This window comes from Pseudorca crassidens, chromosome 7 (genome assembly GCF_039906515.1).
Source record: "Pseudorca crassidens isolate mPseCra1 chromosome 7, mPseCra1.hap1, whole genome shotgun sequence".
Taxonomy (NCBI): domain Eukaryota; kingdom Metazoa; phylum Chordata; class Mammalia; order Artiodactyla; family Delphinidae; genus Pseudorca; species Pseudorca crassidens.
In genome coordinates, this window is record NC_090302.1 from 55281432 (window position 1) to 55307102 (window position 25671).

At 45.0% G+C, this 25671-nt stretch overlaps 1 protein-coding gene across 4 annotated transcripts in view; it reads left to right on the forward strand.

The window, feature by feature from the left end:
• LOC137227817 (tyrosine-protein kinase JAK2) overlaps positions 1-25671 on the forward strand; it is a 375133-nt gene that overhangs the window by 63697 nt on the left and 285765 nt on the right. For 3 of the 4 annotated variants that reach the window (XM_067744296.1, XM_067744295.1, XM_067744297.1), the window contains 3 exons: positions 2764-2889; positions 6938-7094; positions 12491-12594. In XM_067744296.1, coding sequence (XP_067600397.1) covers positions 2764-2889; positions 6938-7094; positions 12491-12594 — 387 coding nt within the window. Of the gene's footprint in view, positions 1-2763; positions 2890-6937; positions 7095-12490; positions 12595-22670; positions 22987-25671 lie in introns of those variants that run through there. The other variant, XM_067744302.1, reaches the window with a different exon arrangement.

Sequence of the window (25671 nt, forward strand, 5' to 3'; positions counted from 1 at the left end):
GTTTCCTTTCTCTAACTATAGGGAAGATACTTAGAGAATCAGTCTCTTTCTTTGTACACACACACACACACACACACACACACCTTAGCTTTCTCCGACTTGTAACACCAGGGAGGGTGAAGGGCAGGAGTTCCATGTGGGCTGTAGCCATGAACTTGTGTTTCTTGGATATGAGTTCTCAGCGTGGTACTCATAAATGGCCTTCAGGACATTCACCATCCCCCCAAATTGTCTGCAAAATTATGTGTTCACGTGTTTCTTGAGAGAGTGTTCATAGCTTTCATTAGATTCTCAGAGAGGACTCTTACTCCTGAGAGGAAAGAACCTCTGCTTTGGGATTTGAATCTTGGACTACCAGTAGGAAAAGCAATAGTTGACATCCACTGGGCTCCGACCACACACCAGGCACCGCTGAGAACTTTACGCGCATTACTTCATTTGAGCCTCCAGACCCTGTGAGGAGAGTATTATGATTATCCTTTTCTTACTGGTGAAGAGGTAGAGGCACCAAGAATAGCACATTAGTCCCAGAATGATGCAGTTTGCTGGAGCTGACACTTAACACAGATAATCTGATTCTAGAACCCTTAGCCAATCATGGTAGGGCCTCCACACCAAGCCAGATAGCTCCATAATGACTCTGGGATGCAGCCGGCTTTAAAGTCCCTTTCCTTCTTTACTCCACTGCCTGAATTCTAGTATATGCTTCCACTGGCCCTCATTAGCACTGTTGTTAGCCACCTGGTTTCCACATCCCTGGAAGGGTGGGGGAAGAAGGTTGTCTCTGGGAATTCGGATCTGTTTAATTTTGAATCTTAGTTCCGTGACCCAGCTGTCCTAAGTGTGAGCCCTGGAACCAAGAATATGTGGCCCTTGCCTCAGGGTAACCGTGAGCATAAAATAAGATGATCATGTACCTGAAAGAACTTTGGAAGACATGAATGCTGTGGGCTTATGTGTCAGGATAACGACATCTGTATTTTCCCACACAGGGTGGGCAGCTTCAGACCTCAGAAGGATAGCACCCTCCTGGTCCGAAGGGTATGAGACCTGGGACTGTTTGTCTAAGCTGCCTGTGGTCAAAAGTACATTCTGGACAGAAGAGGTGGTGATGTAACTGGGCTCTGTGTGTGTATTGAAAAATCCCTCTTTGCTCTTTCCTCATTTCGGGTTTGTCCTTTGAGTCAAGTCAAATATTTATCGAGCATTTCTGAGTACAAAAGTAGTGTATTAGAGACTTGTGAGGGATACAGAAGTAGAGCCCCTTTCCTTATGGAGTGTGCGGTCTCATCGAAGAGCAAGGACAGCATGAGTGTATACGAAGGGAGACGTGTGGTAAGTTCAAGTGCAGGCCACAGTCGGTGCTGCCCGGAGGATTTCAGGAGAGGGGGGAACTCTGGGTTGAAGAATGAAGGCAGGCAGATCAGGCCGAAGGCTTTGAACACTTTGGTTGGTGGAGCTGGGGGTGGTAGTGTCGGTTTGGGGATGAACACCGAGCAGACTAGGGGGTCCAATCTCAAGATCTGGGAGGGCCCGGAGTTACTGGGAGATTCTCCCTAGCATGAGGAAGCTGGATCTTTTGTGGATGTTCAGGATGGGTCAGAAAGGGGAGCCAGATGCCAGTCAAATTCTTTGCTCAGTCTCTGAGCATATTGCTTCTGCAGCTCAAATGAAAATTAAATGTGTTATTGACAGGAATTTTCGAACACTTGGGCGAGGCTGGGCAGACTACACACCTTGTTTTCCCTGTTGGACTTGCTGCATGGGGTTTGGGTCAGAGTAGTGGGAAGATCACATGTTGTTACTTCTCTGTTTTTGGTAGCCCCTCGTCCCACATACGCAGCTGCCCCTTGACCATACAGTGAACATCGGAAGTGCTTAGTACATACTTACTTTTTATTTGGTAGGTGGAATTGGAGAGAGCCAGTCTCTGTAACAAAGTCTAATTTTAGGTAATAGTTTCCACTTTCTCAAGCACCAGCCTTTTCATTTGAGTTGCTAATATCTTTCTCCTTTCCTTTCTGAGGGTGCCCTGTTGTAAAAGTGCTAATTACTAATATTCTGACCACAGGGTAGCAGTTGTGAGGAGCCTGTATCATCCATAAATAGAATCATCAACACTTAAGTAACTGAAAGTAGGCTCTTAAGTTAAACACAAAAACCTGTTTATACCTTTATAAACAGCCCCACCATGCTCTTTCACTAATGTTTTTCTGCCTTTCCTGTCAGCCTACCAGGGGGTGGATTGGGTCACACAGGGGCCCAGGTCAGTCCCAGTGTGGTGTCTGTTCTGGCCTTAGGCTCCTAAGAGAAAGACTCAATGGTTACAACAGTGGGGATGGTCAGAGAATACTTCAGAGGGAGCCTGGCTCATGCCCTACAGGGGGGCAATTGCCTTTACTTGTTCCAAAATTGAGGTGAACCATTTCTAGGGGAGGAGGGATGGGTAGGCAGTCTAGAGCAGGGTTGACAGCTTTTATTTTATACTTTCCAAGTGTCTATATTGTTTAGATGTTTTTCACCGAGGGCTTTTTATAACAATACAAAAAATTATATAATAATACAATAATAATAAATAAAAAGAATAATGTAAAAATTAAGTTATGGTACTACAAAGTTAAGTAATTAAATACAGGTGGAGAATAGAATGGATTAGAAGTCCCAGTTTGTTATGACAGTTCTACAAATACTCGCTAGCTTTATGACTGACTTTTCTCTGTTGTGGAGTCCAAGCAGAATGACACCCTTAACTCCAGGTTGCAGGTATTCAGTACGCGTATCACCTCAGATGGCAAACAGGATTGTGGATTCTGCAAGGAGCATCCTCAACAAGTTTATACCCGATATCTATATTTACACAGACCACATGAAAGGAGTCAACTCTGGGAGGTAAGTGTCTGTGCGTTTTTGGAGCCTAATCCCCTAGCCACCCTAGCCTTTGTCATACTCCTGGTCTGATTGAAGCTAAAGTTGCCAGCTCTGAGGTTGGGCAGCCAGAGGAAGAATGATTCACAGTTTTTTTCCTTCCAACTTACCGCCATTGTCAGCAACAGGCATCTTTTGAGCACCTATCACATGGAAAGCGTCACGGTGCCCAGTGCTGGGTGATGAGGGGTTGAGACGCCAGCCTAGGGGAATTAAAGCCCAGCTATTAATAAACAGTGCCACAAGCTTTAAATCCCATCTGTCCTCTGTTCCCACAAAAAATTAAAGTAAACAAGTTCTTCCATCCTGTGTGAATAACAGTTTAGGGGAAAAAATCCTTTGTTGGTTTAAGTGCCAGTCGGCTTCTCTCTCCATCAAGGGGAAAAACACCCCTAGAGCCAAAGAAAGTTGTTATTGCAGATTTGAGTTTGGTTTAGTTAGAGCCTTTCCAGAAGACCTTACTTTAGAAAATAAAAAGTTAATGATGATCTGTGTAATGAAAATATCTGTTTTAGGCTTTGGTTGTATATTTAGAAACCAGCGAGTTAGGGAAGCAATTAAAACCTAATTTTTTATTATGAAAATGTTAAGTATACAGAAAAGTTGAAAGGATAATACAGCGAACACTTGTATATTCCTACTACTTGTAGTTAACAATGAATATTTTGCCAAATTTGCTTTCCTTGTGCGTGGGTTTTCTTTGTTTTTGCCTAACCATTTCGACGTGAATGACAGTATCTTTACACTTTGAATCTGAAGTTTTCAGGTTGTGTCTTCTAAAAATAAGAACATCAGAGACTGACTGTTGTGGGATAAAAAATCAGTTTTTTCCTAAGTTGTACCACAGCTCATCCTTTTTCATAGCTCTTCTGTCTGAGCTTTCTTTAACTTCAGGAAAAGAAGGAAAAAGAGGGTAAAGGAGGGGTGAGTGTGTTATGGGATCTCAGACCTTCATGAAGCCCAAGGGAAAGATGCAGGTGACTCTTCAGAAATGCAGCGGTGGTGGCTCATAGTCCAGAGCAACAGAGGTGGTGATGTCAGAGGTTAGAGTTGGGAAAGGGTTTGTGTGCAGAGCTGGCCCTTTTTCTGGGAGTTGGAAACGTCAGTGATGGTCCCAAACCTTTGGTGTATTGCTCAAATACCATCAGTGTTTTTCCTCATTCATAATGTGGGAGTGATAACAACTGCATCCCTAGGTTACTGTAAAGATGAAAAGGTCACATATGTAAGCCACCAGTGCAATGCCTGGCACATAGTAGGTGCAGCAGAAATGGTAGCTGCTAATGCCGTTATTTCCTTTCTCTTCTCTTCTTGGCCACAGGCCTGGAACTATGTGTCAGCTGTTTTCTGGGGAGAGGGGATTACGAGGGATGGGGGAGGATAGGTAGCGGTAGCAGCTGTCTGAATGGCCTGACTCAATAGTGCCTTGTCGTCCGGCCTCTCACTCTACACAGAAGCAGAGCAGACCTGAAGGCCATGCTGCCTCCAGCTAGAGTGTGGCTTTTTATAATGCCATCGACTCAGCAGACCCTAGTGCTGGTCAAGGCGCATACCTGCTAATAATGAGTAGGAAGCTCACACGTGGATGGAGATGTGGGCATAATGTAGCCTTGTGTTATCAACTCCAAGCTCCACTTTAAAATTTACCTCTAAAACCAATGCATGGTGTTAAGTTTGTGTTCCGTTTTCTAAATCTCAAGCTACAGTTGACTAACGGTGATCTTCCTTCTCCATTATGAAATTATAAAGTCATGGGTAGGTATTCTCTTCTAATTCAGTGAAGTATCCACGTAAGTTAGGCTTATTGAAGTCTGGGAGTGAGAGTTACGTGTGGCCATGGCCTGGAACCTTGGTGGCCAGCAATTTTCGGTGGGCTGTGCCAGCTCTTTGTCCAGTGCACACTTGTCCAGTGTGGTCCCATTTTGATTCTCACAGTCATCTCTCAGTCATGAAAAATCTAGTCCCTCACCAGTTGGAAAGTTTTGGAGGCTGTCATTTGCAAACTGTACCAATGTGCATCTTCAGTGAGGTCACTGGTGATCAACTACATTGTCAGCATAACTTGAAATAGGCCTGATAATACACATACCCCAAATTGGGGGGCGGGGTGGGGATTGGTGTAGAGTACATAGAGCTTAATATGTTATTGTGTTGTTTTCTGTAAAACAAATACAATATCAAATGGAACGGTCTTGATTAAATATGAAGTTCATTGCAATAAGTACACACGCCTCAAAAATTTCACATGCATGGAAAAGTTTAGAAGTTCTTAGGAAATGCGTGTAAGTGGGTTAGAGCAGTGATGGTGGCTTATCTCCCTGCATTTTCTCCTCTTTATTTTGGCATGCCACAGCCTCTACTGATGAGCTGGTGCCCAATCCCTCCTCCTGGTCAAGTGACTCATCAGCAACTTGAGATTGTGCTTTAAATGTCCCATGATGATGCTTGGTGGTATGGTGTTAGATTGTAAGTGTGACTCAGAGTGCCCTGGAACCGGCATTCTCACTGCACCTTCTTGCCTTGGCAGGTGTTATTAATCCTTGGCTACATAGACAATCACTTTTTTTTAAAAGAAATTAAGGACTGACCAGTATAGTTCCTCCCTATTGTGAGCTCATATATAGTACATTTGAAACATAAATTTTATGCGTCGTTTTTCTGAAACAAATATTTTGGCTGGTTTTGTGCTAGATGCATAGAAAGTGCTTCATGAATATGTATGTTGGATTGTGTTAAAGGAGGCTTTATTAAAGCTGTATTGTGCTTGCATGTGGAGTGTACTGCTGGAAAGTAGGTACAGTCGACCCTGGAACAACGCTAGGGTTAGGCGTGCTGACCTTCCCCGCAGTCAGAGGCCTGCGTGGGACTTAATGCCGTTGACCCTCCACATCCTCGGATTCAACCAACTTAGGATCACGCAGTGCTGTAGAACGTATTTAGTGAAAAAAGTCTATAAGTGGACCTGTGCCGTTCAGACCCGTGTTGTTCAAGGGTCAGCTGTGTGTGTTTAAGAGGCACCGGGCAAGGTAGACGTGAGGTGTCAAATCTGGAAATTTTGTGGAGAGATGCTTGTTTTTATTGTTTGTGGACTGATTTTGTTTTGCATCCAACTGGTTGTCACTAAGCCTTGTGAGAGCAGGGACTCCTGTGCTTACCATGGCGCCCCAGTTCCCGGGTCTGTGGAAGCTTTCCCCCAAATGTTTGTTGGATGTACACGTATGTGAGTCATTTGTGGTCCTGGACAGGAAGGGTGTTAAGGTCTGGCTGTTGGTGGTTGAAACACACAGGCGAGAGCATGGTGCTGGCTTGTTGATCATATTAAGTGAATTCTGAGTTAGAGATGTCCCTTGGGGACAAAAACATAAAAGTGTGCCTTCTCTAGGCCCTTTCTCCTCGTGTGGTATTTCTCATCACGGGGGAACAGCCTGCTGTCTCTCAAGGAGAGCTATAATCAGATGGTCTCCAGGCTGCTTGTACCTCTGGGCTGGTTGTGACTGAGGGCTGAGCGAGTGCCGTGGTGGAGAACTTGCGAGGGCTTTGGAGTCTGGAAGATCTGTGTTTGAAGCGCATCTCAGTCTCTTTCTAGCTGTATGGACTTGGTGCAGGTCGCTTGATTTGTCCATTTCCTCAGTTGTAAGGTGGGGATGGTATTACTCACTCTGCAGAATAGTGTCGAGCCCCTACCTCAGAAACTAGGGGCTCTATATGTTGACTGTTACAAACTCTCACAGCAGGATGTTTTACAATGTAGTGAGTGGGGAAAGGTAAGGGAGAGCTAGGGGAAGGGAGGGCTGAAAAGAAAAGCAATGCAAAATTTGCATCACCTTTGGTTCTGTCACGTGTGTGCCCTCACTGCGTCATGTATATGTCCAGTGTGAGCTGGGAGGGACTCTAATAAGACCTGATGTGACCAGACAGAATGCCATCAAAAAGATGTTTGTCTTCTCTTTTTACTGGTGAATGTGAACCCCACTTCGTGTGCTACTCAGTGTCTGTGCCTTTGAATCCCCAGGTCTCCGGGCTTTGGACTGTGGCTGGTCGCTGAGACCACCAACGGCACCTTCCTCAGCGCTGAACTTGTCTCCAACCACCAGGGCCAGGGGGCAGCGGTGCTTCCCGAGGACCTCGGCAGGAACTGTGCCAAGCTGCTCCTCGAAGAAATCCATAGGGTATGTCCTCTGCTTCTGCAGGTCCGGGAGAGGAGCCATCAGGAAGCAGTTCTTTGTCACTTTTATTCGTTAGCAACTTTCTTCCTCTTTTAAGGGCTTCAGTCAAGGAGTTAACCTCTTCCTACCCTTTAGACAGTTTAGCATTAACTAGCTTAATGGATTGGCTAAACTAGTCAGTGAGCAGAGGCCCAGCCCCACTGGTTTGTTACATATGGCAGGTAAGTCTTTTTTAATATATAAATTTATTTATTTTAAATGTTTGGCCGCGTTGGGTCTTCGTTGCTGCACGCGGGCTTTCTCTAGTTGCGGCGCGCGGGGGCTGCTCTTCGTTGCCGTGCCCAGCCTTCTCATTGCAGTGGCTTCTCTAGTTGCGGAGCACAGGCTCTAGGTGCATGGGCTTCAGTAGTTGTGGCTCGTGGACGCCAGAGCGCAGGCTCAGTAGTTGTGGCGCACAGGCTTAGTTGCTCCGCGGCATGTGGGATCTTCCCGGACCAGGGATCGAACCCGTGTCCCCTGCATTGGCAGGCGGATTCTTAACCACTGCACCACCAGGGAAGTCCTGGCAGGTAAGTTTTAATGATCGGGAGGGCAGAGAACTGGAACAGAGTCATACAGGAGAGAGAAGGTGAAAAATGAAGCAGGTTAGGCAGTGATTGGCCAATTGAAGAGCACACATCCCCTGGAGCAAAGCAGGGACCTTCTCTCAGCCCCGTGTCGTTGCCATAGGGGGATGGGGGCTCATTCTTTTCAGATTTTTCAAGAGAAGCTGGAAACCTGGATTTGTGTGTGACGTTTAATTCAGATAGAAAACAGTGTCAACAGGCTCGATTTTGTAGGGTGCTTGGGAGCACATAGAAGAGTGTCTAGGGAAGGCCAGCCTGTGTCAGAGCACAGTAGGGGCTTGGGAAGAGGGGACAAAGAAAAGATGACATGATGCTGAGGACAAGACTGCACTGATTACCATTTTGCTTCTGCTGCCCTACTGGTGGGACACGGCGTAGACCAGTCTGGCCAAGCCTGTCCCCTCAGTTGCTACAATCCTTTTTCTCTGTTGATCCGTAAGAGCAACATGCACATATGTACACACACACTTTACTCTGTTTCCCAGGGACAGCTGAGGTGACCCAAAATAAGCAAGGAGGAAATTGGAAGAGAAGGAAAGATGATGGCAGGAGAAGTAAGATAAGCTGCCTGAAAATTCATTCTTTAAGATCCCATATACTTGGTTAGAGGAGCGTCACAAACCTGTCTCCAAGATTTCTGTTAGTCTACACCTCAGGAAGGGGAAACCTTTACCTTGACATGCAGAATCCAGGACAGGCTCCAGGGATGTTCAGTCCTCTGCTGTGGATGCACACTGGGGCCCACATTCTTAAACTGAGCACTAGCAAGAATTGGTGTCCACAGGTGATTGGTTCCAGGACCCCTCCTCCCCCCAGTGGATACCAAAGTCCCTGGATGCTCAAGTCTGTGTTTCATTACTCCCCCCCCCCCCCCCAGTATCCACAGGTTCTGTATCCGCTGATTCAGTCATCTGAAATTGAAAATCAATCTGTGGTTGGTTGAAACTGTGGATGTGGAGGGCCGACTGTACTCTGGGTGATTCGCTATTGGATGGTGTAGAGTGTTTGTAAATTGTCTTTTTTCTCCAGCTGAAGAGCTGAAGAGCCTTTCATCTCTCTACTATCTGTGTATTTATTCTCAGTTATTAGACATCTCTGTGGTTCTTTCCTGAAGTCTTCTAGGAAGTTTTGCTCTGTTTAAAGTCGCAAAAATCACACGTGAGCCCAGTGAAATAAAATCAGTAAGGCTGGTACAGTGGTGATTTTGTTCTTTAATTCTTCCTTTTGCCACTGTAATTTATTAATCAGTGTGGCAAGGTGATGCCTGGGTCATGGGTATTGATCCCTGCACAGGCCTCACTAAGGAAAACAGCTTATTGCCACAGTCTACTCCCCGGATCAAAGTCAGCATTTTTGAAAATATCTCGTTGGTCACAAGGTGGAGCAAGTAGGAATGAACTGTTTCAAAGTTCATTAAAATTTCCAGCTTATTTAGTGTCTATCTAATTAAATGGAAGAAAAAGGACCTATAACTGTGTCCTCAGTAGAGGGACCTCATTCCCTCTACTCACCATTCAGCTAGGAAATAGTGGAGGAAGGAAATAGTCTATCACAAGAAATCCCTCTGAGCGAGGAAATATGTTCTAATAATTCTTGAGCAGTCAAGATCTGGCCTCAGCTTTTTCAATGCAAAGTCTTTCCAATGTTTGATGCTAAATTTAGTGATTTTTGAAAGATGGATAGTAACTAAAATTTGGGAGTAAATGGAGTAAATGACCAAGAGGTTGCCGTGCCAGTTACTCAGTTCAGGAAGTTTGTCATCTAGATATTTGTGAAGAAAGACTGCTGGAGACACATGTGGGTCCCTCAGCTGCTATTGACTCATGCAGGTTTCCCTGCCTTGGTCCTGGGGTGGCCGGCAGGCCTTCTCTCTGACTGTGGGGACACATCCCTCTCTTTCCAGTGGACCTGGGGGATTTGGATGTATCCCATTACAGGATAGCCCAGTGGGAGCCCCCGGACACAGCTGGAATATGGGTTTTGTATCTCCGTAAATGGCAGAGTAAAAGCCTCAGGGTGAAAGCACAGCCCACCAGTCCCCAAGAGCGAAAACATGCAATCTGGATTAGGTTATTTTATTTTACTTTTTCTATACTCTAGTTAAGTTCTGCTTTAAACCGTTCAGTAGTGGCTGGACTGAGTTTTTTGTTTTAAGTCATTAAGAAAACTTCTTTTGTGTGTGTCTATGATCTTTAATTGCTAAAAGGATGAAAATGCATGCAGTTTTTATAATAATTCTTTGTAAGTCTGTGATGTGACATGGTTTAAATAAGTAATAAAAACCCATCCCCTTTGGTACCGTTTATTTATGCCAAAGTTTTAATCCTCTGATCTAATTCCTCTTGTTCCATTTTTGTCTCATCAGTTACCAAGCCCTCTTGATTCTGTCCCAGGCTTTCTGGAACTGCCTATTCCTATCCTTCTCTCTGCCCCCATCTCCCACCCTCCTCCCTTCCGTTCCCCCCTCCCCCGATATAGGTACTGGCTCTCCCTACTTGCAGAGGGGAAATCCTTTCCATACCCTCTCCGGCATCCTCTTCAGCCTAAATCTCCCCCTAAAGCTGCGATCTGGTCTTGGTACTCCTGTGCTCAGAGACCTTCACCAGCTTCTCACTTCCCCAGGATAGAGTCAAAACCCGTGGCCCAGTTAGAAAAGCCCCACCTCAGTCTGCCTACTCCACCTTATCCCTGCAGTTCCGCATACTTCTCCGCAGAGAGCAGACAGCCACTCTCAGGCTGGCCTCCTGGTCCTTGCCAGCCCTGGGTTGTATCTCCCCCATCCTCCTGCTCTTCCTCCCTCTCCAAACCCTGCTTATCGCTCCAGGGCCAGCTCAAGTCCCCACCTCCCCAAAGCCTCCCTCTGGTGCCAGGGGAGTGACAACCCCTCTCGCACCACCTTGGCAGTCCCGGTGCCCACAGCCCCCAGCTGCCGCGTAACTTCATCTTCACCTTCACTTGTTACTGGTTCCTGCTCATATTTTGTCTTTGTAATGAGATTGAAGCTACTTTGCACAAGGCTTGTGTCCTGCTGTCCAGGCGGCCCCACCACTTCCTCTGTTGTATCCTGTACACAGACCCTAATATATTTACTGCAGTAAAATCTTGGTTCAGTACATAATAAAAATCAATTGAGGGCTTCCCTGGTGGCACAGTGGTTGAGAGTCCGCCTGCTGGTGCAGGGGACACGGGTTCGTGCCCCAGTCCAGGAGGATCCCACATGCCGCGGAGCGGCTGGGCCCGTGAGCCATGGCTGCTGAGCCTGCGCGTCCGGAGCCTGTGCTCCGCAATGGGAGAGGCCACAACAGTGAGAGGCCTGCGTACTGCAAAAAAAAAAAAAAAAAAATCATTTGAGAATAGCAACATAGTGCTATGAAGTGGAGACTGAAGAGAACAGTTTAATTTTAGGCAGTCTTATGAAAAGGAGCAAGTTCTATAAAACAAATAGTTTTGTTAAATCTTCTTATATTAATATATTTTGTTATATATTCTTTTATTCTCCATGGGTCAGGTTTTCCGTTTAGATGGAAATATATGTGCTGGAACTCCTCTCGTCCTAAAATTTGCTAAATGAGATAAATATTGTTCTTTATTAACTCAGGTAGATGAGGAAGAGCAGTAGGTTTCATAAAGGCTGGCAGTAGGCTCCACTTCTGATTTTCCTACTCCATTGTCCTCAATGAAGTCTAACAGCAGAGAATGAGCGTCTGTACCTGAGAATCAATTTATTCCCTACCCTACGTGCATTAAAAAGGAGAGAGGTGTACCCACGTAAGCAGCAGCGGGTGACCACTTATCCCATTCCAAGTCTGGGAGAGTGTAGCCTTGAACAGTGATGTGCCATGGTTAGAAACTGGATTTCTTGTTGTGAAATATGCAAAGTATGTAGACATTCAAGGTCATCCTGCTTTCAGTACGTACAGTGTAAATTTAAGTTGTTGTAAATAAAGTTATCCCAGAGAGGATGATCTGAAATAAAGACATTCTTCAAGGCACAAATGGAAGCAGCAGTAATGCCTGCATCAAGCAGAAGCAAAATGGCTGAAGTGGTTGAAAAATTCGAGAATGAAAGAAGAAAGGCAACCAAAGCAGTTGTACTTCACGAGAAAGTTTTTGAAGAGAATTTTGTCCTGCTTATTGATTTGGAAGAACAGGGAAAATGGGGGAACATAATGCATAAATAATAAGAATGGAGGGATCTGGTCTGAACAGTTCTCCAGTTCTAAGGCACACAGGAAGGGTTAAAGAGGGGAATCTAAAGTGACATGGCAGGCAGTTTCTGAATGTCATCGAATGTGTTGTAGGTAAGACCCTTGAAAGGGAAAGGTCCTCTCATGTCAGATTAGCTGTGGTGTTCTATGACAGATTAAATAAGTAGAAATGTCACTCACTTAACCCTTGGTAATTATGCATTGCCTATAAATGATTATGCTTTTTTGCTTTTATGTCCTGCTATGGCTTTAATTACAAAGGCAAAGTTTCATTTTTCACTAGATATACCTCGGTAAACTTAAATGTCTATTCATTCTGATAGTCTCAGCTCTTACAATTGTTTTGATTAACTGTTAGTTTAACCCCCTACAGTTACTTGATATGAGGATAACTCTTTAAAAGACACTTATTCTGTTTTATTATTGCTTGAATTTTGCCGTCTGCTCTTCTGTGGTTCTGATACTCTGGGCATCTGTGTCTGGTTTTTTTTTTCCCTCTGTTTTGTTGGTTTCCCATTATCTGGTTTGGTACAATGATTAATCCTTAAAGTGTTTGTGTTTACAGGGTGGATGTGTGGACTCGACCAACCAAAGCCTGGCTCTGTTACTCATGACCCTTGGACAGCAGGATGTTTCCAAAGTCCTTCTCGGACCACTCTCTCCCTACACGTGAGTTGTTTTCTTTCAGCCCCCTTATGCTCTCCAGTTTAATCCTCCAGTCGAACAAAATGATGAGCACTATCCTGTTCCCACCTGATTATGCTGATCCTTAAATGCGCTGGAGGTTGTCGCTTTCATCTGGCGTTTAACAAGGATTTTGCTTTCCTTTCTTTCCTGCAGTTTCTTCCTTCCCAATTGTCATTTCTGTGTCATTAAAACTGCGTGATCTATACTAGACAGTTCTGTCTGTGCTTTAGATATTGTTTCCATTTTGGAGGTAAACTCCTGCTTCTGTTATAGCTTGGGTTTTATTGTTAGTTTTTAAAAATCCCTCTTTTTCCTAGCTTTAGCAAAAAGGACTGCCTTTTTGTCCAAGAGGCAAAGTCCATAGTAACACCACTGGACTAGGAGGGAAATGCAGAGGTGAGTTTGAGGCCATGAGATGTTATCAGAGGTTGACTGTTGGGGTATTAAAGCAGGCATTCTCCAAAAAAGAGCAGGTCCTCAGAAGACTTGAATTCTAAACAGCACAGTGAAAGAAGCACTCCTGTTGATAGTCAGGTTGCTGTGAAACAGCCTGTTTGAGCACTGACATCTCTGTACATGTGTCTATATACTTGAAGATCATTCTGTGGCCACCTGTGGGTGGGAAGCTGGCGGAGGGAATGGGCCTTGGGTTCGAGGACATATTCAGGTAGATATGAGACTGAACTGTCCTTTTTCGGTTATCATGGTACCGATGCTGTATATCTGAAAGGTACAGTACTGTGATAACTGAAGAATGGTGGTGCCATCACATTGAGAAAGGGGCGGGCACTGTAGAGGGGGCAGTGTACCATTGGACCCGGGAGCTGGGAGTGTAGAGACCAGGAGATCCTTTTGGAGGCTTTTTTTTTTTTTTTTTTTTCTGTAAGTTGGTGGTGGAAGGCTTTTTGGAACAAGGAAATGGAAGAGAATACGTTGTTAGCATTGCAGGAAGACTGAAAGCAGGAAACTGGTGAGGACCACACTATCTCCCTATAACTTGTGTAAAGTATTTCACAGGACAGGAAACCTGAAATTGAGTAATCCTAAGTGGCATGCTGACATCAGGAATCAACATTGCCCAGAGAGACTTTGTAGTTAAGGCACTTGGAGAGGAGGTGAGGGCTGGGTCCACGGCACCTTAAGTGTAGAGATTGGCTTCCCAGCGAGTTTGCTGCAAGTGGCTGACAGCCGTGTGGCTGCCACAGTGCCCTTCACCCTCTTAGCTGGTCTCATGGCTGCTGCTTTCCCAGCCTTGGCTTCAGGGCAGCAGAAGGCCTGGCTGCTCGGGCAGCATGAGGTGGTGTCTAGAAATGTGTGTGGTCGTGGGGCATGGGGTTTGGCAGAACATTATGTGAAAAATGGAATGTATATTTTTATTTTTCCTTGACACTTTTTTTTTTTTTTTTTTTTTTTTGCTTTTAGAGATTTTTTTTCAGTTTGGCTACAGGGTCTTGTATAATCTTTTTAAGTCAGCAAACTCTGTGGAGACCATCAAGATGTGACTGGACATTTTTAAAAGTTCCTGTGTCCTTGACACACCCCCTCACCAAACATTAATTGCAGTGTCTTGTCTTCCAGAAACCTTGCCTAAAATTACACATCTCCTGGGAAAACAAAGTGGTCTGCTCTGAATGGAGCTTTACAGGAGTGGGACAAATTACAAAATTTTGTGTTTTGAGCCCTGGGGCTGGGACTTGCAGGACAGTCTTCCTCTGGATTACCTGCCCCCCCAGGGCTTCCTGCAAGAGGGGCGGCCAGAGGCTTGGAAAGGGCAGCCTCCCTTCTTTCAGTAAGCTAGGGCAAGGGAGGAGGAGGGAGTTTCTTTTTGAAAGCTGTATCTATTTGGGACCCTTCTTGCCCTTAATCATTGTGGAAAGCTCTAGAAGCCCAAAGAGATGAAGGGCAAAGGCGGGAAGAAATAGGCGTGCTCCAGGACAGGCAAAATTATCATCGTGCGTTTGCATACAGTTAAGGGTAAAAGGACAGAATCCACCGTCAGGATGATCATGGTGAGGGAACAGCTTATCCTAGTTGGATTCAGGAGCTTTGGAGACCATGATATCACACGTATTTTTATGTGCAATTAAAATCATAAAAATCTGCTTTCTGTAACCTCAGATTTCTAAAGAAAACCAGAAGCAAGACCCTCCTTGGTTTAAAGAAATGTATTTTTTTCTGGCAGTTTGCATGTTTTGATTTGTATAAATAGCTTTTTAAATGTCTATTTACAGAGCACTGGGATTAAGCAGGATAGTGTTTTCTAGCAGTGTTGCTTTCAAACCCTTTCTGGAAAATAAGGGTCTTTCTGTTTTTCCCCTTTCCTCTTCTCTCTGTTTTACTGCAGGACGTGGCTGGTAATGGTTTTCTGTGTTCCTTGAGAAAGTAAGTCTATATGTGTGAAATTCTTTGGGAAGGCCAGAGAGGTTTTTTTTCAGTAGAATAAAATAGTATTGGATAACATGCTGGTATGTGGAGAATCTGTTTCTTTTCAATTTGCGGAGTTTTAGGTGGTTTACAGGTAGTGATGGTGGTTCTGCTTGCCCCTGAAAAAGCTTAATTTTACAGTTTAAGGATGATGTATACTTTATTTGAAAGTAGGAGTATATATCAACGAGTGTCTTAATTAGCACTTTCAGAAATTGTTTATGATCAGAGACTGCGGTGACCGGAACTTTCTGCGTTCTGCCAGTGCACAGGTATTGGAGTCCAGCCTATCTGGATTTCAGCTCTGGCTCTACCTTGCAGCACTGGGAGACCATGGACAAGGTCTTTGGCATCTCCGAGCCTCAGTTTCATCCACAGAGAAAGTGAATGGTCCTGAAGTCATGGGCTTGTGAAGGTGGAGCGAGGCTTAAATGCGGTCGGGCACTTAGCTCTCCCAGCAGCGCGGTGTGCCTGGCAGAGCTCCATCAGTGCTGGGCGCACACGGACATCCAGTCTCCTGTGAAGTTCACTTTGAACACCAGGAGGCCTGGTAAACTTGCTTTGGGTAACCTCAGGCCTGAAGTCGGCTGTAAATCGTCTGCTCATCTATCTAAATCTGTATCCACTAATTTTTATTTTTCTTAAAGATTTTTAAAATTTTTATTTATTTATTGTTTTTTAAAATTTTTGGCTGTGTTGGGTCTTCGTAGCTGCACGCGGGCTTTCTCTAGCTGCAGCGAGCGGGGGCTAGTCTTTGTCGCAGCGCGTGGGCTTCTCATTGCGGTGGCTTCTCTTGTTGTGGAGCACAGGCTCTAGGCCCACAGGCTTCAGTAGTTGTGGCTCGCGGGCTCTAGAGTGCAGGCTCAGTAGTTGTGGCGCACGGGCTTAGTTGCCCCACGGCATGTGGGATCTTTCCAGACCAGGGCTTGAACCCGTGTCCCCTGCATTGGCAGGCAGATTCTTAATCACTGCGCCACCAGGGAAGTCCCTGTATCCACTAATTTTTAAATTTATGACTAACTTCCTGCAGTTACATTACTAAACAAACTACACACATCTTATTTACTGTTCCTGAGAATTCTGTAAGTGGATGTTTATTTAACAACACTTAACAGTGTTCGCTGTGGGCCAGATGTTGTTTTATGTACTTTACAAACGCGAACTCTTTCAGGTTTCATGATAACCCCACAAGGGTGGTAAAGTTGTGAAGGCAGGTACACTCCATTTTACTGGTCAGCGGATTGAGACACAGAGTGGTCAAGTCGTGTGCCCAGGGTCACACAGTCAGCACCTGGGGTTCGGACTCTGACGTCTCATCCAGAGTGCACGCTTCCCTGACCCACTGTGCTGTTTAGTAAAAGCTGGGATTTCACACATGTTATTGGACTCCAGGCACCTCCTTGCCTGAGCCCAGGGTGCCCTGCTGTATCTTTTCAGAATCCTCGTTTCAAATTGTCATAAAATGATCTCCTTCTGTCTTTCATTGGAAGTCTAAAATAAACTACGTCACTTTGTTTTATTCTAGTTTTAATAAATGACCTCTTTTCACTTTTGTGACGTGCTGGGGAGCGAGAGCCCAGGGTCCTTGTCAAACACGGACTGATCGGGGTAGTTGGCTCACCCAGTGTGTAGCACAGTGATGTGAAGATCAATGAGATGCTGCTCTTTGGGTTCAGTTGCCCAACTCCTCTCTGGGAGCAAGCACAGCACACGCCACCTTACATCTGGGAAATGGTTTAAATGCTGCAAAGCCCAGTCTCCTTTATTATGTTCTTTGAGCCGCAGGACATATTTGGCATATGGTAAAACAAGTGATATCCTTACTTTTCAGATGACAGAGAGGTCTGTCACCTGCTCATAGTGAGTTCTTGGCTGAACTTGGCCTGGTATCCATGTCTCCTGAGAGTGCAGCCAGCCTGGCTCTCTGTTTCCTGCTGCCTTTATAACGGAGTTTAATAACTTCATTCCTGGAGCAGAGGTCAGCTGGTCTTTGGGAAAACAGCTCTTCGGCAGAAAAAGTACCACCGATATATTTAAAAGATGCCGTGTCGTGACTACAGGGAGCCCTGTTGAGCAGATTCTCTTCCCACCCCCAGATCTTCCGTCCCCTCAATTTGCAGAGCAACTCCTTAGATCTGAGAAGTAGGTGACCCCAGTGTCCAGGTGGCTTGGTGGAGCAGGAGGCGGGGCCCGCTATCATGGTTTGTTGTTGTAGAGCCGCCAGAGAGAGCGCGTCGTGATCCCCGTCACCACCACGCTCTAGCAGGCTTCAGAGGGGGACCTGGTATGAGGGGCTGTATTTTAAGGGGCAGGGCCGGGCAACCTGGCAAGTTCCAGGCAGTTGGGATCCAATGGGCAGATGACTGTGAGCCCAGTGGCCTTCACCTGTTGACCAACAATGGTGGTGGGAACAACCCACTCTTGGAAAATACACAGGAAGAATTACCTCTGTGCTTCAGGATTCTCTGAAACCTGCTTGTCAGATGGACTGGAGGTGTTCAGGAAAAGTAGGTTGTTGGTGGTTTTTTGTTTTTTCATTTTTTAAAAGATATAAATCACTTTGTTCTTGGGGGAAGAAAGCTCACTAAGGATACTTCTCTTAAGTCAGGAGTCCCAGTTGCCTAAAAGGGTTAGTCGGAAAATCTTCCAGTCACACTGTTGCGGGTAGAGGAGCAGAGCTGCCCTCGGTGTCCCGGGGGTGCCTCTTCTGCCTGGCTCTGTGGCTGGGGAGCTGTGTCTAGAAAGTGTGGGTCTACTGTATGGTGTTCGGAAGAGAAAGAAAGGGGAGCGGTGCCGCGTGGGGCTGTGGAAAAGGACACGGACCGGCCCTGGACCTGACTTTGTTCAACTGCATATAGATGTGGGTGAGTTTATTCTGTTTGGTTTTCATTTTCTTAAGGATACTGTTAGTATTTCATATCGCCTGAGGTTATTTCTCAGCTTCTGAGCATGGTTACTTTACGCTATCCGAGCCACAGGAGACTTAGGGAGAATGGGGCTGGCGGTGGAGGGCATCATGAAATGTACCTTAACTCAGTCCTTACACAGTCTTCCTCAGACAGGCTGAAGGGTTGGCAGAACATTATGTAAAAAGTGGAACTGACTTTGCTTTTGCTAACGATTCCAAAGGCTACAAATACCCCAAAGCTGCAACTATGCAGACCTGCACACTCAAGCCTGTGTTTCTCCCCTCCTTCTCCAAGAGATCAGAGGCAGGCTGCGGCCTCTTAGGAATTCTGCCAGCTGGGGAAGGTGTCTGCTTTTTCCAGCACAGTTGAACGATTCAGGGTGAAGTATGAAGTAGGCTGGGGAGGCTCTGGAAGCAGAGCGTGCCTCGGGCCTGTATTAGAACCGAAGCAGCAGCGAGAGAGAACAGGCTGTTTCCTCCTTAGAATGCAGACAAGTGGGTGAGATGGCTGGCTTTTTCTGCGTTGCTGCCAGCCGGAAGCTATGCCCACAGATGTGGACTGTTTATCTATGGTTTTTTTTGATGTGTTTGTTTTCTTTCTTTCCTAGGGCAGGGTTAGGGAGGTTGTGAGGCTGGGACAGAGCAAAAACCTGAAAATTTCAATTGGTTAGTAAAATGAGAAAGCCAGCAGGGGAAGAATTGACTTCCCTTAATTGCTAAGAATGTTGAAGTCATTTCTCAGAAGTATCCCTGGGGCTTCCCTGGTGGCGCAGTGGTTGAGAGTCCGCCTGCCGATGCAGGGGACACGGGTTCGTGCCCCGGTCTGGGAAGATCCCACACGCTGTGGAGCGGCTAGACCCGTGAGCCGTGGCTGCTGAGCCTGCGCCTCTGGAGCCTGTGCTCCGCAACGGGAGAGGCCACAGCAGTGAGAGGCCCGCGTACCGCAAAAAAAAAAAAAAAAAAAGTATCCCTAAACCCTAACCTCCACATTCTGTTGGGTGCCCCATTCCTGAGTGCCTTATATATAGTGCCTAGCAGGTGTAATGGGTTAAGGTCATTGCCCTGGAGGTGCTTATATAATTTACCAAGAGTGGGGCCAGGGCAATTGTGAGACACTTACACATGAGCATTTCATTAGACTCCATAAGCAGAGCCAAGAATGCTATGGAAACCCAGAGGGGTTACTGGCTAGAGAAGACTTCGTAGAACAGGTGGCAAATGGGACGTTATTTTAAAGATGGAGATGAAGTAGCACAATCCAAGGTGGAAGAGAGAGCAAAGAAGTGAGGAATTTTTCTGTGCGCATGCAGCCATCACCGGGACTCCTACCGTCCAGGCTAGTTACTGTTCCATCTCTTAGCCCATCTCGGGCAGACAGGATGCGGAATTGTTCAGACTTTCTTTCCCCCTTTTTGCTTTTTCCTCCTTTGACTAGATTAACTAGGATAAAGGGACAGGAGAGGGTGGAAAATGCATTGCAGTAGGCTTTATACTTAGTTTGGTATATACTGTGTGAGGACGGGAGCCATGTATCAGTTCTTTTTTTTTTTTAACTTCACAAATAAAATAGTTATTTTAAACAACTTTATTGAGATATAATTCACATACCACACAGTTTACCTATTTAAAGTGTACAATTCAGTGGGTTTTTAGTATATTCACAAAGTTGTGTAAATGTAACCACAGTCTAATTTTAGAACATTTCCACCACCGCGGAAGGAAACCCTTTTGCCCATTCACAGGTGTTCCTGATTCCTCTCACTGCCCCCAGCCCTAGGCAACCCCTAATCTGCTTTCTGTCGCTATAATAGATTTGCCTGTTCTGTCCAATTCATATAGACTCAAACAATATGTGGTTCTTTGTGACTGGCTTGTTTCACTTAGCAGAATGTTTTCAGGGTCCATCCATATTGTAGCATGTATTAGTACTTCATTCCTTTTTATGGCTGAATAATATTCCATTGTACAGATAAACCATCTTTTGTTTATCCATTCATCAATTGATGGCCATTTGAGTTGTTTGTACTTTTTGACTGTTATGAATAATGCTCTTATGAACATTTATGTACAAGTTTTTGTGTGGATGTATGTTTTCATTTTTCTTGTGTATATACCTTAGGGTGGAATTGCTGGATCATGTGGTAACTAACTCCTTGTGTAACATTTTGAGGAATTGCCAGACTGTTTTCCACAGTGGTGGTACCATTTTACATTTCTACTAGCAGTGTTTGAGGGTTCCAATTTCTCCTCACCCACACTTTTGTTATTATCTTTTTTTTTGATCATAGCCTTTCTGTTGGTTTTGATTTGTGTTTCCCTAGCAACTAATGATGTTGAGTATCTTTTCATGTGGTTATTGCTATGTGCATATCTTCTTTAGAGAAATGTCTATTCAGATCCTTTGCTCATTTTAAAATTAGGTTATTTGGTTTTTTATTATCGAGTTGTATGCGTTCTTTATATGTTCCAGATACCAGACCCTTATCAGATAAATGATTTGCAAATATTTTCTACCATTCTGGGGGTTGTCTTTCCACTTTCTTGATAGTGTCCAGAAAAGATTTTAATTTTGATGAAGTTCAGTTAATCCATTTTTTCTTTTATCACTCTGCTTTTGATGCTGTATCTAAGAAATCATAGCTTAACCCAAGATCATGAAGATTTACTCCTGTGTTTTCTTCTTTGAGTTTCATAGCTTTAGCTCTTCCATGTAGGTCTTTGATCCGTTTTGAGTTAATTTTTGTGTGTGATGTGAGTAAAGGGTCCAGCTTCATTCTTTTGCGTGTGAAGCACCATTTGTTGAGATTATTCTTTCCTCTTTGAATTATCTTGGCACCTTTTTGAAAATGAGTTGACCACAAGTGTGTGGGCTTATTTCTTGACTCTCAATTCTGTTCCATTGACCTGCATGTCAGGATCAGTATTTTGAAAGCTCCTCGGGTGATTCCATGTACATTCTGTGTGAGAACTGTTTGTATGGTTTGATTGGGAGGCAGCACAACACAGGTTGCTGAACTACTTCATTAAAGACGTGCAGATCTCCTTAGGTAGGTTTATTCCTAGATATTTTATTCTTTTTGTTGCAGTGGTAAATGGGAGTGTTTTCTTGAGTTCACGTTCAGATTTTTCATCATTAGTGTATAGGAATGCCAGAGATTTCTGTGCATTAATTTTGTATCCTGCTACTTTACCAAATTCATTGATTAGCTCTAGCAGTTTTCTGGTAGCATCTTTAGGATTCTCTATGTATAGTATCATGTCATCTGCAAACAGTGACAGCTTTACTTCTTCTTTTCCGATTTGGATTCCTTTTATTTCCTTTTCTTCTCTGATTGCTGTGACAAAGCGAGAGAGAGGCATGGACATATATACACTACCAAACGTAAGATAGATAGCTAGTGGGAAGCAGCCGCATAGCACAGGGATATCAGCTCGGTGCTTTGTGACCGCCTGGAGGGGTGGGATAGGGAGGGTGGGAGGGAGGGAGACGCAAGAGGGAAGAGACATGGGAACATATGTATATGTATAACTGATTCACTTTGTTATAAAGCAGAAACTAACACACCATTGTAAAGCAATTATACCCCAATAAAGATGTTAAAAAAAAAAAAAGATATGCAGATCATCTGTTCTTAACTAAACCAGTGTTTCGCAAACTGGGCTGGTACGAATCACCAGGGAGGATTCTGGCCCCTGTGCCCTGCGGAGACACGGCTTGGTAAGGGGTGAGGAGGGGACATGTGGCCTGTGATTCTGGACTCTTCCACATGGACACTTCCTCTCCACCAGTTAGTTGCCAATTGATTGAAACCTTCAGGAATCTGCTTGTTAAATGAACTCTCCAGGTGAGTCCTATGGTCAGTCTCGCTGGGTTGATGCCAAATCTGCTAGGCCAGACCAGTACCATGGTCCTTCCACGGAATTGCTGTTCCCAAGGTACTCTTGGGGTGAAGCCATCGCTCTGTCTTAAGGGGAATGACAAGAAAGAGCCCCTTGAACCTCCTCTGCATGTTTACTGTGAGCACTTCCCTGGCCACCTTATTTAGTATTGCCTTCAGCCATATACACACAAATATTTTATACCTACGTTTCCTTGTCATCTGCCTTGTTTACTTTATTTAAATTTCTGACTATGGAGGAAGTATATATGTATTTCAAGGATATAGATTGAAAGCTTCATGAGAGAAGGGATTTTTGGTTGACTGCAATATCTCCAGCATGAAGAACAGTGCCTGGCACGTAGTAGGCACTCAATAAATATTTGTTGAATGAATGAAAGGGCTGTCGAGATTGAACAATGGAGAGAGAGACTTCTCTCTTTCAGCATCAGCAGCAGTCACCCTGCTTGGTTTTAATCTCATGATACTGTGACTCATTAAAGCACGTGTTTCTCTCTCTGCATGAGCCTCTTGAAGATTAATGCCATATTCATGTCCACTCTAATGCATGTGTAGGACTAACCTCTAACCTTTTCCTTTCTTTTTTTAAATTTAATTTGTCTTACGTTGTGTGCATCTCTGCAAGCTGTTTAAAATCATCTTTGGAATCTGGCAGGCTGTAAATAAATGCTGTTTAATCAGCATTGATAGAAGTTCTTAATTTCAGTTATTCCTCCTGATCTGGGAAATTAAAAGCTTCAGCTCTAGGCTGGAGAAGAATTTTTTAAAAGCCGAATTCCTCTTTCATTTCTCCCTCCCTTTTTTAAATTTTTATTTTTATTTTTTAGGATAGAATTTTTGCGGCATTTGAAGAGCTTTTTCCAGATTATGTTTAAAATTGAAACCAAGCCATGTGGTGAAGAACTCAAGGGAGGGGATAAAGTGCTGATGACTTGTGTTGGCATTGGCTTCTCCAACCTCAGCAAGACCCTCAAGTGACACTGTCACAAGCTGAAAGGCCCCAAGGCCTCTGGACACAGCAGAAGCTGCCAAGGAACCAAAGGGACCAAGTTCATCCAGGACAGGATGGCCTCTTATATTAAGGACTTAAAAATTTTTCCATTTAAAAACCATCAGCATATCCGAATAAAAGATGTTTCTCTATCTTGTGGTTTCCAGCCATTTCTCCAGGGCAGACATTCCTCAGGAGGCCCATTCTTGATGGGAACTCCCTTGGCTTACCTGGATGAAGAGTGTGCCTTCAGGATACAGTCGTGCTGCTAGAACAACATCACAGCTGCATTTCAGCAATGCTTCCTCAGCCCACATCCCCAGGCTTCTGCCATATGGCTATTTTTCCAGACCTGTGGAGTTACTGTTCGTTCTGCAAGGACTGACCTCTCTGAACCTTGGTTTCTGTGTAGGGATTAAATGAGATAATATGGGTGGAAGCCCTTTATGAGTAGTGCAGTGTGATGCAAATGTCAGAAATTGGTGTAGTAGACTATTTTATCCCTTGTCTTCTGAGTGGACTGCTATCTTGGAGACACACTGCTCCCCATCTGGTTCATTGTATGTGGATTTTGGGGAGGATGAGTGACTAGGGAGAGCAGGAATCTAACGAAAGTTATTGGATATTTTCTGTATCTCAGGTGTGCTATGTGTTTTCTCATTTTATTCCCACAATAGCCCAGTGATGTAGATTTTATTATCTCCACAAGAAAAATTTAAAAAGAGTATTTTGTTCTTTTGAAATTGATAATGTAAAGATAGTAGATCTCCTGATTTAAAAGATCTAAGTGTAATAGTGTCAGAGTCTAGAATTTCACCCTACTTGCAAGCTAATAAGTTAGATGATTACTGTTTCATGGATGCTAGCAGAAGAAATGGATATCTCAGGTCAGAGACAAAGAACTTTATTACTCAGAGCACAGCAAGCAGCATGAGCTTCATGTTTGTATTGGTTTCTTTCTCCCCAAGTCCCACACTGGTGATGTGTAGGGGCCGCAGGTAGATGCCATGCATGCCGGGGGTTTGCATCAGAGCCAAGGAACATGCACACTTGGGCACTCCACCTCTTACAGCAAGCCTGCTCTTTGTTCCAGATGGGGACATTACTTCACCTCTCAAGATTGCTTGCTATGAACACATGATGAGAAAGTGTTGTGGTAAAGGCCTCCCCAGCAAGAATGTGCAGGACCTGTGGTAGTTTCGTCTGCAACTAATAGAGGCTACATGTGGTGTGTGTAAGGGGTCAGAATTGGTAGAAGGGGAAATATCTGATTCTTTCTATTAGGATTCCAAATGGTATTTTCCACCTAGGGTGGGCTTTTTTTTTTTTTTTTTTTGCAGTAAGCGGGCCTCTCACTGCTGTGGCCTCTCCCGTTGCGGAGCACAGGCTCCGGACGTGCAGGCTCAGTGGCCATGGCTCACGGGCCTAGCCGCTCCGTGGCATGTGGGATCCTCCCGGACCGGGGCACAGAACCCGCGTCCCCTGCATCGGCAGGCGGACTCTCAACCACTGCGTCATCAGGGAAGCCCAGGGTGGGCTTTTGAAGTAAGGAAAGGTCTTTACCTCCCCAGTTCTCTTGCTCCCCTTTTCTTTTTCAGTAAAAGGGGTCCAGAAGGAGTCTGTGCCCTCGTGTCTGGGGGTGTGGGAGGATGTGGAGGTGAAGGGCTAACACTGAAGGATTCAGGCCATTTTGAACTGTGGCTCTCTGCTTACTGAGAGCTCTACATAGTGTGTTAGATTTCTGTTGCTGTGTAACAAATTACCACAGACTTAGCAACTTAAAAGAATACCATTTATCATCTCACAGTTCTGTAGGTCAGAGGTCTTGGTAGGCTTGCTTGGGTTCTCTGGCTAGGGCCTCAGAAGGCTGATGTCAAGGTGTTAGCCAGGCTGGGCTCTGGGCAAGAATATGCTTCCAACCGCATTCAGGTTGTTGGCAGAATTCAGGTGGTGGGACTGGGGTCCCTGCTTCTGGCTGTCAACTGGGGACAATTCTCAGCTTATAGAGCCTGCCTGCATTCCTTGCAATTTGGTTCCCTCCATCTTTAAGCCAACAACAATGCACTGAATCCTTCTGTGGCATTGAATCCTTCTCATGCTTGAATCTGACTTCTTGTGATACCAGGGTAATCTCCTTATCTTAAGGTCATCTGATTACAGCAGTACCTAGATTAGTGTTTGAATAGCCAGGGCCCAGACTCTTGGACATCTGAGAATTCTGCCTGCCACACGTACTGCAGTTTTATTTACTGCTGCTGTCGTTTGAATCCAGATCTGCCCATGCTCAGATACAGAACTAAGGGACCACGTGGCTTTGGCTGTGTCCTGCAGGGGCTTCCTGTCCCTCGGGACAAGCTCTGGAAATGGTACTGTTGGTCAGTTTAGGGTGGCATGTAGACTCCAGGCAGATCATTGCAAGCAGTAGAAGGGACGTGTGCCCCTCTCTGCTCTAAACACGGAAGTGTCCCAGCCCTCATCTGGCACAGCTACTTCTGGAGTGGTGGTGGTGATGCTGTTGCCAACAGGAGGACAAATTTAATATTTATTTAAACAGCCTACTGCCAGCCCCTTCTCAGGTGCCCAAGAGAAGCAATTGCACTCCTTGGGCAGAAGTTGCTGGTACATCTTAGTGACATACCGCTCCTTCATTCTCTGCCTTATTCTTAGCTTAGCTCCTGATTGGTTCAGCTACCCCTGGTGCAGTTTGATGGGAGATTCCAGCATTTTGGACTTGGCTTTCTATCTTGACCTGTCTACTCCTCTCTGCTGACAGAGACAGACCACTCTGAGTTCAGCGAGACTAGTGATTTTTTTTTTTAAGGCATATACATCTGTGA